The 14,736-nt window shown below is 37.2% G+C and overlaps 1 protein-coding gene across 1 annotated transcript in view; it reads left to right on the forward strand.

Annotated features, from left to right (window-relative positions):
• The window catches only part of LRPPRC (leucine rich pentatricopeptide repeat containing), a 110,749-nt gene that overhangs the window by 80,761 nt on the left and 15,252 nt on the right, over nucleotides 1–14,736 (forward strand). The window contains exons 28-31 of the mRNA XM_045077743.1: nucleotides 4,710–4,852; nucleotides 4,987–5,095; nucleotides 8,815–8,941; nucleotides 14,569–14,657. Coding sequence (XP_044933678.1) covers nucleotides 4,710–4,852; nucleotides 4,987–5,095; nucleotides 8,815–8,941; nucleotides 14,569–14,657 — 468 coding nt within the window. The remainder of the gene's footprint in view (nucleotides 1–4,709; nucleotides 4,853–4,986; nucleotides 5,096–8,814; nucleotides 8,942–14,568; nucleotides 14,658–14,736) is intronic.

The raw sequence follows: 14,736 nt of genomic DNA on the forward strand, positions 1-14,736 counted from the left end.
GTATCACTAGACACCAGACAAGTTTCATAGTTTCTGGCAGTCTTACTGCAGTAATGAAAAGGTAAGAAAAATCTTCATCAGGGCCACAGAATTTAATAGAACTTTTCGAGGAGAGACCAATTTTTTTTTCTTTTCCTCTTTCTTTATTTCTTTCTTTCTTTTTTAAGGATTTAATTTATTTATTTGACAGAGAGAGAGATCACAAGTAGGCAGAGAGGCAGGCAAAGGGAGAGGGGGAAGCAGGTTCCCCACTGAGCAGAGAGATACAGGGCTGGATCCCAGGGCCCTGAGATCATGACCTGAGCTGAGGCAGAGGTTTTAATCCACTGAGCACCCAGGCGCCCCTAATTTTTTCTTTTTATTTAAGTCCTCTGGTAGACTTACTAGTCACTCCGATACATCACATAATCACTACCATGTTCATTCATGTGTATAAGATCTTTTTCCAGGCGTGCCTGGGTGGCTCAGTCATTATGCTCTGCCTTCAGCTTAGATCATGATCCTGGGATCCTGGGATCGAGCCCCACATCAGGCTCCCTGCTTGGCAGAGTGTCTGCTTCTCCCTCTTCGTTTGCGCCCGCTCTTATTCCCTCTCTTGTTGTATCTCTCTGTCAAATGAATAAAATCTTAAAAAAAAAAATCTTTTTCCAGAAAAATGCATATTGATACACAGACTCATTGCTAAACAGTTTTTAAAAATGTGATTATATTCTAATATAGTTTTGACTGAATTTATATTATAAACATTTTCTTACCTATAAATGACTACATTGCATGGCTGTACTAGAATTTATCCAGCCAATCTCCTTATGCTAGACATGTGACTAGAAATTCATTTTACACATTATAAAACAGTGCTGTATTTGTGCTATCTTTGTGCCTTAATCTTTGTTCACGCCCATAGTTGTTTCCTTAGGCTGGATTTGTATTTGTGTTCCGAAACACTTGATCTTTATTACCAAACAGTGTTCTAGTATGTCAGTTCCAGTTTATACATCTGGGAACTTTGCAGTCTCTTTTAGGGTATTTGGGTGGAGAAGAGCAACTCTTAGACAAGTCAGTAACTAACCTACCTTCCTTCCTTCCTTCTTCCTTTCTTCCTCTTGCCCCGCCCTCTCTTCATCCCTTCATCCTTCCACTCCCCCAGACATTTGATCAGATTATTTTGTTTTTCTCATGGGAAATTTACCTTCACCAAACATAGACAGCAGTGAATAACTTAATTCATTTGTCTTTTTGAATTTGTATTTATTATCATTAGAAGCTTTATCTTTGGGACACCTGGGCAACTCAGTCAGTTAAGCATCTGCCTTTGGCTCAGGTCATGATCCCAGGGTCTTGGGATTGAGTCCTAAATCAGGGCTCTCTGCTTGGTGGGGAGTCTGCTTCTCCCTCTCCCTCTGCCTGCCTCTCTGCCTGCTTGTGTTTTCTCTGTTATCTTCTATGTTAATGGTATAAATAAGACTTGCTGTAAAATTTATATTTCAGTTGTTGGTTGCATTGAAATGCACACTTTGCTATGTAATTTTTAAAACTCTTAAAATTCTTGAAATTCAGTTCTTTGGTTTAATGGTTAAATTCTGGCACACAATACTGAGGTTGTTATTGAATATACGCAGTTAGCAAACTTAGGTTTTAGGAGTGTAGTCCTTAATTGGTGGGTTATAACCTGTATTATTCAAGTGCTAATTCTTGTCCTTCCCCACCCCTTTATTTTGAGGAACTATTTCATGCTTAAATTCTAATTTTATACCAACTTCAGAAAAAAAGAAAAACCCTGAATGTATCCAAATGAGTCTTAGCAGTTAAAGTAGTCCCCACAGAGGACCATAATCCCTAACTATGCTAGATATTGGGGAGGACGCAGCAGATAGGGTAGTGCTTTGTGCAGTTAGGCCTATAACCAAGATTAAGAATATGGAGTGAAAAAAAAAAAAAAAACTGGAAGGATGTACGAGGAGCAGGGGTAGTCCAGGGAAGGTGGAGGTAGCCAGCCTCACAAACCTCTTTTTCCTATACAGATGACCTTTTGCTGATGCTTTCTTTAAAAAGAAAGAAAAGAAAACAACCCGTAGGTTCATCTTAAAATTTCATTTAGGAATAAATAGTCTTTGAGGTTTATTACCATTTTTTTCTCCTTCATCCCCTTTCTTGGCTGTATTGGACACCTTCTTCAGTTTTCTTGCTCTGTGTTTGAGCCAGTAGTCTGAAGATCCTTGTAAGGTGAGGGTGGCCTCTTGTAAGGCTGGAAGTCAGGAATTATTATCATGAAGTATACTTTATAACCCAGGTTGTATACTTCATGCCTTTGTGGTGCTGTAAGTTGATAATGTGGTTGTGATGACCCTGATCCTCCCCTTTCTCAACCAGCCTCTCCTTTGTGGCCCCCTCTTTCCGTTTTCCCCTTGGACCATTATTTGAAGAAGTTAAATAATTTATTAAAGCACCATGGACTCCATTTTATTTGAAAAGGAACATATGATATGGGATAATATATGAAATGTGGTCCTATTGTACTTGAAAAATTTGTATTTTGGATTGTGAATACCTGAGAAAATGTTTGGCCTGGTAGAACTTTTTATGAGCTCATTCTTTCTTTCTTTATTTCTTTTTTTTTTTTTTTAAAGATTTTATTTATTCATTTGAGAGAAAGAGAGCATTGGGCATGGGGGGAAGAGGGAGAAGCAGGCTCCCTGCTAAGCAGAGAGCCTGATTCGGGGCACTGTCCCAGGACCTTGGGCTCATGACTTGAGCCAAAGGCAGACATTTAACTGACCGAGCCACCCAGGCACTCTGAGATTTTTTTTTAAAGTTGCTAGTCCATTTTAATTAAAGCTGCATCTCTGTAATATCTTTGTCCTCCTAAAGTGGAAGCTTTCATATATGTGTGCCTTTTTTAGAAGAAGAAAATTACTTTCATAGAGTTCCTATAGTTGAAGACAGAGTTGTCCATCTTCCATCCATCTTCTCTTCAGTGTTCATGTTATCTTAGAAATGAATCTCTGTAAAAACCACCTTAGCGGTGCTGTTACCAGTTCTTGGAAACCTTCCCTAACTATGTCTTCCACAATCCACAGGTATACCTTTTGGCAGGGGACAGAATGTTCCACCTTTTCTCTTCTGTAGAGTTAAAGATACTGGAACTTGGGGTTTTGTTTTTCATTTGTTTAGTCCAGTTAGTTTTATATACTCACATACTTGAGAAGTTACTTTTGAATTTTATATTACATGAGAACATTTTAATGAAGGAAAAGCATAATTAGCTTATGAGAGTCTTGTTTTGGGAAAAGAGATTGTAAATTTAAGGGTTTTATATGGGACTGCTTTTATTACCAAAGTATGTAGAAAATCATTACAATCTGTGTATGACCTGGGGAAATTTTCTTACTATTACCTTTTTCTTTGTTGTAGGTTTTTTTTTTTTTTTTTAAGATTTTATTTATTTATTTGATAGAGAGACTGCGAGAGGGGGAATATAAGCAGGGGGAGTGGGGGAGGGAGAAGCAGACTCCCCCTGATGTGGGGCTCAATTCTAGGACCCTGGGATCATGACCTGAACTGAAGGCAGATGCTTAATGACTGAGCCACTCAGGCGCCCCTTGTTGTAGGTTTCTGATGGAGCATAAGTGTGTTTTGTTTTTGTTCTTTTGAGTTTTTTACTTCCAGGAGTCATTGGTTACCAAAAAAAAGTAGCTTTTCAGTTGGACAGGTGTGGGGGAATCTAGGAAAATCCCATCACTTTCAGTATTTTGCTATTTTTGAGAAACATATTTATGTATGTTTTTTAGAACATTTGTGCTCTGAAACAGCCCCCTTCCTAGAGTTGACTATACAGAATGAAGATACTCATTATTCATATATGAAAATTTCAAAAACCACAGTTGAAATAGTATTTCTTTGTGTGTAATACTTTCACTGAACTTAATTAGTGTCATGATATTTTTAATATATTGGTCTGGTTTTTCACAAGCGTAAGTTTATTATATTAAATGACTTGACCGTTTCTCTTTTCAAAACCTGTTAGAATGTTTAAAAATTAAGTCTTGATTATTAAGTTTTTGCTATTTGTGAAGATTAGGTTACACATAACAGGAACTCAGTTTTTCAATGTGAAGGAGTCTGCCTATTTCCTTGCCCTATAATACTTAGTCTGATGGCATTAGTGGGATAAAAAAATCTATCACATAATATCATAGACATTCTTCAAGTCAGCAGAAGAGACAGAATTCTCCCTATTCTACTAAGTGAAAGGGATTTGTTGATTTGACACTTTTGAAGAAAATCATACATTTGTGCACTTTGAATCACTTCAGACCTCCAGCTGTGTATTACACTATATACATGTACACATTATCTTTCCAAAATCTCATGGGCATAGTTGAATTGTTACCTATTTCTGATTCTGATTTCAGCAGTGGGTTTCTCAGGTTACCTTAGAAAGACAGACTTTTTATTCACATCAAAGTGTGTAGTAAAGTGGGATGGGGGTTGTTGTTTTTTATTAGGTAAGGAATTTCCATTGTTGAAAACTCAAAAGACATACAGAAGAAAGTCTTTTTGCCTTGGGTCCACAATCATCCTGTTCTTTTCCCTGGAGGCAATATTTGGAATAATGCTTACTTTAACATTAAATAGGGAAAATATTCTAAACATTTTTAAGAATTGGACTTAGTATGTTCATTAATTTCTGCTTATTCAAAATTTTGCAGAAGTAAATGGTGACTGGCAAAAAGCTGATGCTGTGTGGAATAAAATGCAAGAAGAAAATATTATTCCACGTGCAAAGACATTAAGATTATTAGCAGAAATCCTTAGAAACAGTAATCAAGAGGTTCCGTTTGACGTACCTGAGGTAATTTTTTTTTAACTGTAAACCTAACAGGTTTTGTTGTCAGTATAACTGTAGGGCATAATTAGCCCAGTTTCATTCTAAAAAGATCACTCTGTATACCAGGTTTTGTTTAACTGAATACTTCTTTCTTCCAGTTGTGGTATGAAGATGAAAAGCACTCCCTGAATTTTTCATCACCCTCACATACAGAAAGTAATATCCAGAAAGATCTGTTGAATGCCTGCCAACAAAAGAGAAGCAAAGGTAAATCTGTATGCTTCTAATAGCAACAGGGGATCTAAGTCCTTCTAACAAATTAGTAGTGCTCTAGGATGGAGATGGAACTTACATGTATTAATTATTTTCTTTGGTTCTTTAATGTGGGGTGCCGGGGTGGCTCAGTGGGTTAAGGCCTTTGCCTTCAGCTCGGGTCATGATCTCGGGGTCCTGGGATTGAGCCCTGCATCGGGCTCTGCTCAGCGGGAGCCTTCTTCCTCCTCTCTCTCTGCCTGCTTGTGATCTCTGTCTGTCAAATGAATGAATAGAATCTTTAAAAAAAAAAAAAAGTTTAAATTAACAAACACATTTTGGGGTAGTTGGGAAAACAAACATCAACTGAGTAGTAGATAATATTCAGGAACTATTTCTCTCTCTCTTTTTTTTTAAGCTTATAATTTTTTTTAGTAATCTTTGCACCCAACATGGGGCTTTAACTCATGACCCTGAGATCAGGAGTTTCATGCTCTTCTGACTCAGCCAGCCAGGTGCCCCTGTCTTATTTTTATTAGATACAATAGTGGTGTTAAGATCTATCAGACAGTGTCCTTAACTTTTGAGATCTTACTGAAGTACTAAAAGATGGAAAAAAATCAAGATTATCTATAATATATTTTAAAATAGCTAAACCATAAGGAACAAAGATAAAGCAAGAATGGCAAAATGGTAATAGTTGTTAGATGTAGGTGATGGGCATATGGAAGGGTCTATATTTTTCTGTACATTTGAAATCTCTTATAATAAGAACTAAAATAGGCATACATTTTATTAAAAAGTATACTTTGAAAATAGCATGATCATGAGTGTTTTTTGGCAGATGTATTTATTATGTATTTCGCTTTTATTTGAAAGCAGAAAATGATTAGGGCAATTAAGCACCGTTCTTGTGTATGTTGAATTGATCAAGCACTATTTCAGGGTTGGAGGCAGGACATGAGGTCTGTGTCTTGCACTTCCTTTTCTCTCGTGGTAGACTTTCTTGAAGTGGCATGCCTACCACTACTATGACTGCTTTAAAATTTTTATGACCATCTTGAACCCTCTGGTATCAGCTTGCCTATTACATGATAGACATTTCTATTTAGACTTCATTGTACTCTTTCAAAATCATATCTTACTATTGTATCCTTCACTTTTTTAAATTTTTCTCCATAGCATGCTAGCATCATCTTTAATTCCTTCGATACTGTGTGGATTTTCAAGTATGCTTTATGATACTTTAACCAATATGCAGCAGATTTTTTTAAAATTTTAATATTGACAGTTTTGAACTCTGTTCAGTAGAAAAGAATCAATTTAGAAATTTACAGAACCTCATAATTTCTTGACTTAATTAGAATTTTGTGACACTGACATGAAGTATATGAGGAAAGAATAAGCTAAGCTCTTATATTTTCTCAATCATGAATAGTGACTTTATCCTTTGGGTCATTTTCCTTTGTGGCATATTCAGTGTATACATCCTTGAGTCTTCACCATATATATGTTAAACCTAAATACAAAATTATGACTATGGGTACTATTCCAATAGTGGAATTTTAATTAGATTGAAAGGAGTATAAAATTAGTGTATAGTTAACTGCTGCAAGACTAGTACCCCTTCATATGTCACCTTTTTAAAAATTATTTTCATTTAAGTAAAAATCAGTTAATAAATATAATGCAGTGTTTGTTATTATAAACATACCCCTATTCTAGCTTTAATATACAATTTATATTTATTTAACTGGTTTTATCCTGTTCTTCAGAGTTTCTAGTCTTTTGTCTATTCCAGGATTTGAATGCCTAGCAAAACATGAATAGTTTGAAAATTGATTGTTAACATTAGTACTTTATCGAATTTCTGATAGTTTAGTATACTTACTGACTTTCACACCAGAAACCTGTGGCAAATGAGTTTGGGGCATTACAGTGATTGCCTCTTTCTTTCTTTCTTTCTTTTTTTTAACTAATAGAGAATAATAAACAGCCATAGCAATTTCACACAAAGACTGTAATTTTAGGGGCGCCTGTGTCTCATTGGTTAAGCGTCTGACTCTGGATTTCAGCTCAGGTTGTGATCTCACAGATTGCAGGATCTCAGGTCAAGCCATGTGTTGGGCTCCACGCTCATTGGGGAGTCTGCTTCCTCTCTCTCTGCCCCTCCCCTTGCTCACGTGTGTGTGCCCACACGCATGCTCACTCTCTAATCTTTAAACTACAACTTTAGAAAACAACTAGTAAGATTTCCTGATTATTTTGTTAATCTTAAATATTCTAATTGTACCTCCTGTATATTTTCATTGAGCAAACGATGATTGTTGGGGAGTAGACTATAATTGCACTGCATTTGACTTCTCAGCTTCCTTAAAAGGGAACATTGTCGACTGAATGATGGATTTTATCTGTTCTCCTTGGTTAAGATGCAGATATTAATGTCATACCTTTTCTCTCTAGTTTTCTCTGAGTTTAGCACGAAAGAGTAAGTTTCTGACATTGTCACTTCAGTTTAATTGAAGGGCTCTTGCAAACTGCCCTAACCTTGGAATACAGATATAACATCTGCTTGTTCAGAAACCTCTGAAGTAGTTCAGAATGTTCTTCAGAGCACTAATATCTTGCTCACTCCTAGTTGCATGTATTGTATTTTCTTATATTGAGCTTTATACCCACCGAAGGTCGTACATGATCGTTCACGGTGCCCCATCTCTATTGTGATTTGTTTATACACACCAGAGAGTGGATTATAGTTTCAGTTGGATGTTTATAGCCAGGCAATTTTATTTCAGAAAAGTAAGTGACTGAAAAGTGTAGATACTTCTCTTTTGGTAACATCTTTTCATTCACTGACAGTTATTGTGAACAAGTGAAATAAAACTGTTAATCAGTCAAACAAATGTTGCTTAGTTTACTTGTTAGATACCTGTATATTTGAAAATTGTATGTTTTTGTATAAGTCCTGTCGTAGCCAAATAATTTGATCTCCTAATTTTAGAATTATAGGCTATATTCACTTTAATGCTATTGTGTTGAAATGTTAACCATTGTAACCACCCACTTATAGATTAAAGATTGCTTTAAAATGCATCTTTTGCTCCCCTCAATTTAAATTATACCTGTGGTTTATTTGGACTTTACCACACATTTTGCAATTGATTTTGAAAATGGTATCATCTTTTGACAAATTGAGAAGAGCTACTTCTCATTTTTATTGGCATGAAAATAATTTATTGACTTTAGAGAGCTAGTATGAAAAGTAATTTCAGGGGCGCCTGGGTGGCTCAGTTGGTTAAGCCACTGCCTTCGGCTTAGGTCATGATCCTAGAGCCCTGGGATCAAGTCCTACATCGAGTCCCCCATCCCTGCTCTCCAGGGAGCCTGCTTCTCCCTCTCCTTCTGTGTCTGTCCCTGCTTGTGCGCTTGCTCTCTCTCTCTCTCTCTCTCTTAAAAAAGAAAGAAAAGAAAAGTAATTTTATAAGGAAGTCCTTTCAGGTACCAGCCACATGGCTTAAGTAGATTGTTCAAAACTGTGACTTTGTTTTTATCAAGATGAGGAGTGTGACTGTATCTGTTGTTTTGGTCAGTGTGTGTGTCTCTGGAGAGTGCTGTGGTGGGTGAACATGAAAACAAACACGTATATGGCTTTGAGGCTTTGCTCTAGGGGGTTTTCCTTCTTTTTGACATTACAGAATAACATCATCTCATTTTTTGCTTTTTTTCCTTCGTAGATGCATATACTATTTTCCTGAAGGCACAAAAGCAAAACATTATTTTCAACAGTGAGACTTACAGCAATCTTATAAAATTACTGTTGGAGAAGGATAGTTTCATAGAAGCAGTGCAAGTGAAAGAATTGTAAGTATTAGTCCATTTATTAAACCTGTCATTTAAAAAAGTATCACCTATCATTAGGATTTTCCTAATGATTTGTTGTAGTAGCAGCTGCTTAATTATCCTCAACTACATACAAAAATCCTATGAAATGGTTTTCTAATTTTTTTTTTTAGAGCATGAGCAGGGGAAGAGGCAGAGGAGGAGGGAGAAGCAGACTCTCCGCTGAGCAGGGAACCTGACATAGGGCTTGATCCTAGAACCTTGAGATCATGACCTGAGCCGAAGGCAGATGCTCAACCATCTGAGCCTCTTAGGCACCCCTGGTTTTCTAATTTTATGGGCTTTTTTTAATCTATAAAAATATAAGTTTTACTGGCCTTCCACAGTGCAGTACACTTTCTTCCCCTAATAAAGCTTCCACTCATTTATGAAGTCCATATACTGAAAAATAATATTTTTCCCTTTATCATACTCTTTTTCTTACTTAGTGTCTAGCTCTCTGAGCCTTTTGTGGTAGAAGGAGCCTGATAAAGTGAAAATAGCCGAAGGGCTTTGAACTTAGGCAGGGATTCGAATCTTACTTGAGTTTCTATTGGAGAAATTATCCCCTCTGTGAACCTCATTTCTTCTTATGATGATGAGTGGATGCTAAGATGATAAGACTTACTTGAAAGATCCCTTTTAGGGCGCCTGGGTGGCTCAGTGGGTTAAGCCGCTGCCTTCGGCTCAGGTCATGATCTCAGGGTCCTGGGATCGAGTCCCACATCGGGCTCTCTCTGCTCGGCAGGGGGCCTGCTTCCCTTCCTCTCTCCTACTGTGATCTCTCTCCTCTGTCAAATAAATAAATAAAATCTTTAAAAAAAAAAAAAGAAAGAAAGGTTCCTTTTAGGTGTTGAAGAACATAGAGTGAAGTGGAGAAAATAGAGGTGCTCAATACATTTTAAATGCCTTTTCTTTTTAACTTTCTGTTTTTTATTTGATTTTGAATTTTAAAAAAAAATCTGTTGGGTGGTTGTGGTAGGGGTTTTTTTCCTCTGGATAGTTCCTGAGAGTAAAATTAATCAGAACAAGAAAGTTTTCCTACCTGGTGTGTCAGTTAATAGATTCTGTTGTCTTATCCCAAAGGAGATACCAGAGAAGGCTTAGAATGGAGTGGAGCGCAGTGACCTCTGTGATGTAGACCTGTCCTGGTGATGTGTTAGTAGCCTTATTTTCAGTGGCAAGGGTCAGCCTTTTCCTAATGTATTACAAGTTCTGAAATGATCTCTCTTGGCTCAACTTTGACCTTCAGAGCTTTTAAGTCACAGTGTTTTTGGAATATTAGAATCCTGACTAGAAAGTACCATTCTTGCAGTTTGCTGGAAGATCTGCTCTTAATACCAATGTTATGTTAAAGTTATGCACCATTGGGCCATATTTACTGCTTGTGTTTCATTATATTTTGGAAAAAGTATATGACTGTACTTGTCTATGGAAATACATATAAACATGGACAGTGTATATGTATGTACAGTGAGTGTATAGATCCATCTGTATACAAGTACGACATGTATGTATACACATATGCACATTGTCTGTATACCTATAGTCTTGAATCATCTTGTATGTCCTATAGCAAGAATAGTCACACTAAGGCTTCTCAAACATAAGTCTTTCATGTATTCTGTATCTCATTTGTGTGTTTGCTCAGTTGCTAATTAAATTACATATCTCTAAAATACCCAAGAGATGCTAAATTAGCGACTTGGAAAATTTGACATTGAACAGCGTTCCTTCATCTGTAATCATTGGAGTCATCAAGGGGGTGGGAGTTTTTCCTAAAATTACTTTTCTCAGGAAATTATTACCTAAACCCTTCTCCTAACACTACTTGTTGTAATCAAAGGCATTCTAAAGCAACAGTGATTTGGGAGGAGCAGGGACAGAGAAAAGAGGAGCCTCTTGTGTTGAGAACTGGGTATAATTAAGTGAGGGGATAGAAGCAGAGAAGGAAGGTTTTTTTAAAATTCTTAATCCTGAGGTTGATCCTGAAATACTTCCCCCAAAATATAGATTACCTTTTTTTTCCCCCATTTTAATTGGGCTTGTCCTAGAATGCAGAGCCACACATTCTTTTATTTCCTTTCCTTCTCCTCCCGCCCCCTGGAGCCTCATACTCTTGTAGCTTGAGAAGATTCCTCACAGCCCACCCCAAAGGTTTTGATTCATTTGATCTGGTATGGGGCCCAGGGATCTGCATTTAATACCCAAGTGATTCAATAATTGTATGTTGTAAACATTTTGATCAGATACCATTAATAGTGAATTGTACCAAAGTAGCATATGTTAAGTATATTTTAAAACATACTCATAAAATAGAAATTTTTCAGAGGATAATAAGATGTAAAAACAGAAGCTTCAACATTTTCTTGCCTTACCCTAGAGTGTTCTTGCATTGTGCATACCTTTCACTGAGGATGGCTCACCGACAGGTGGTTTTTCAAACTACAGTTGCAGCCAGCACTTGGGTCACGGAATCTCTTTAGTGGATCAGAACCAGCATTTTTTTAAATAGAATAGAAAATATCGAAGCACTTCGTATGTAAAGATTGTTTTGTGAGTTGTATTGGTATTTGCACTGATAGGTAGTATGAAATGTTTCTTCTTTGTGTGACTGTGGATCTTGCTCACACAAGTGGGAAAGCTACTGATCTGGATGTTTGCAAGCACAACCCTTCCATTTCCCCTTCTGTCTGCGATGTGTAAAATGTAGCTTGATTTTTCTTTCCCTCCTTCTCTAGATCTTCATAAAGCCTTTCTGTACTCTTGAGGGCACTTCTATCTTAATTATGTTACTCTTCCAGGAGTATTTTGTGGCTGCCTTTCACTTGTAGCTGGGTGGGCCTAAGAAAATCCTGGATGCAAAGCCTTACCATGCCTATAGGCACCTCACTGGGGATTAGATGCACATGCTTTCCCTTGAACCAGAAAAATGTTAGTTACATCTAACTACAAAAAATTGTATCTTGGTAAAGTGCCTGGGTGGCTCAGTGGGTTGATCATCTGACTCTTGGTTTCAGCCCAGGTCATGATCTCAAGGGTCTTGAGATCAAGCCCCGTTTGGGCCCTGCACTCAGCATGGGGCTGCTTGAGGTGTTGCGTGTGCGCTCTCTCTCTCTCTCCTCTCCTTCAAAGAAATAAATCTAAAAAAATGTATCTTGGGTTAGATCTACACTGGGTTATTTTGAAAGTAACTCTTGGCTAGAAATTCAGAACTGGTAGTTGAAGTTCACGTTTCTAATTAACAGGGTCATCTCTTCTTCAGTTGTATATCTGTGCTCTGAGTAAAAGAGAATTTTGCTTTTTTTAGTGTCCACGTTTATTGTAATATGGTATGACCACATGAGTCACTATAGCAAGTAGCAGTACCCCCCTCAAATTTTGGCCCTCTGCTGTCAGTCCAGAAGAGCAGTCTGTTTGTTGTTTCAGTCCGTGTTTTTACCTGCTAAGTCTTAAGAGCAATAGTTTTCTCTGTAAACTAAAGAACGCAGTCTTTGCTTTTGTTCTACCTTCACTGTCTCTGATTTGTTGGTTAAAATGAAGCACCCTTACTTAGGAGAGTGTCATCAACAAGAATATTTAAACTGTTCTCCCAAGTTATGGAACCTCAAAAGTAACAGTAACCGCAGCCTTTAAAAGATTAGCCAACTCTCTTAAATTTTTAGAGTTAGTTACATTTTGTCATGTTTCAAAATCAAAATTTAGATGTAGGGAACTCTTTTGAGGGAGGGGAACTGCTTATTCGAAGAAGAGCAGTAAAGGAGATTATTTTTTTAGATCTCTGATAACACTAAACTGTATTTTTAGGAAATTGCGATTTCTATTCCTCCATCACAGTCACTACATGTGGCCAGCGACTACCCTGTTGGACGACATGGATAATGAATATTCCTATCGCCACAGAAAGTTTAATTTGACAGCTCTGGACTAGATATTTTTTTTCCTTATAAAAGGTCACATCCATAGTATGGGTCAGAAGCAGAAACTTCTTTTATTGTTGAACACGGAGACCTCTGCAAGTAACTTTTTGTCGTTTTTCTCCTTTTTCATTTTGGAATATATTTTGGTTCTGATGGGTCAGTTTGTGCATATATAAGATAGAGTGTTCAGTATATAATACTGAATACTGGGAGAGTTTCTGTCTCCTGTTAATTCCCGCTTTTGTATTTGTATTGAATGGGCAGCTTAGATCATGGAAAGAAAATGTTCTGTGTTTGAGGTTTTTAAAAGGTGAACGGTTCACACTCGGTGTCAGTCAAAACGGAGGTTTTGTTACCGCATGGATTCAATGAATTTTAGGTAATATTTACATGTAAATATGATATAATATATGTAATGATGACTTAAGTGAGTTTAATTTTAATAGTGTTTTCTGTTTACTTAATCATGCTTAAGATTGAGAAAGTAAATCCTTTATTTTATGCCGTTTATGGTCTCATGCACGGGTTGTTGATTTAAGAGCTTTGACAGATGGGGACAAAGGAAAAAAAGTCAAACTGAGCAATGGGTGCTTTGGTGGGATTAAGAGGATTGGGTGGAGGGGGTGGGGTAAGAAAATCCTGTGCCTGGGGACTGCAGGGGTGAATTTCTGAGGCTGGAAGTGACTGAGAGGATGGGCACGTCACAGTGTCTTTGGAGGATTTTCTTGGGATTGACGAGAATAATTTAGCAGTGACCCTGCTTTTCTCACAATCTCGTCGGCTTAGATGTTCATGTCGGCAGGCCGAGGTTGTTGGCAGAAGGATCATCGCTGAGCTTGATAAGGCAAATGGCGGCAATTGCTTTTGCTCCTTGTGACCTGTGGAGATTTCCTAATCGGGAGATGAACCCTAGGGGCATTAAGGAGGCCGAAATTTCATCACAGGACATGTGCAAACAGTGTAGCGAACAGAAGTCATCTCAGGCTAGGGTTGTTTTTTAATCATGTAGGTTTTAGCCATAAGTAAACCGAATTTTGCTCTCGAGTTTTAAGGAGTTGGGGGGTTTTGTTTCAAATGAAATGGCTGGGACAAGATTGTTGTGTGAGATTTTTAATTTTAAGGTAACAATGGTTTTAGTTCAGCAGTACGCTTGCTCACCTTTAAAAACTGTATGTAGCTAGATGACAGAAATTTGAAAATTAATCAACCAAATGATACGGTGTTAGTTAGTAATATGCTTTCGTTTATATTTAAAATATACTGTGCTGAAAATAAATGTTCATTTTTGTTGCTGAAAGAATAGTTTTACATTTTATAATTATGGTGAATGTAGAGAAAAGAGGAAAAAGTATCCAGCTTAGGATACAGCAGAACAATGCAGGGCACGCAGTTATTTTATCATCTAATATGTCAGCATTCAAGAATCTGAACCGATTGTTTAAAAAAAATCTTGTACTTTGTTTCTTTTGTTGCTCATTTCCAACTTTGTCATCTGTCAGAATGCAAAAAAAAATTATCCTTCTATAACCATTGACAGGATAACACAAAAGCTGTCTCCAGGTCGATATTTTGCAGCAATATTTTTAACATACGAACAGTAGTTTTTATAATTTCACCTTGGTGCTCAACCATTTATTATCGTATCAGAAGCATGTCAGTAATTCCTTTCTAAATGTCTGCTTCTTTTAGCGCTGAGACCCACATCAAGGGCTTCACACTGAACGATGCTGCCAACAGCCTCCTCATCATAACGCAAGTTAGGCGGGATTATTTGAAAGGTATGTCACAATGCTTGACCTTTACGTCACATTAATGCCTCTGCAGATTTTTCTTGTAACGCCCTTCGAATACTTGGAT

Source organism: Mustela putorius, unplaced genomic scaffold (assembly GCF_011764305.1).
Source record: "Mustela putorius furo isolate JIRA1106 unplaced genomic scaffold, ASM1176430v1.1 tig00000224_pilon_pilon_pilon, whole genome shotgun sequence".
Taxonomy (NCBI): Eukaryota; Metazoa; Chordata; class Mammalia; order Carnivora; family Mustelidae; genus Mustela; species Mustela putorius.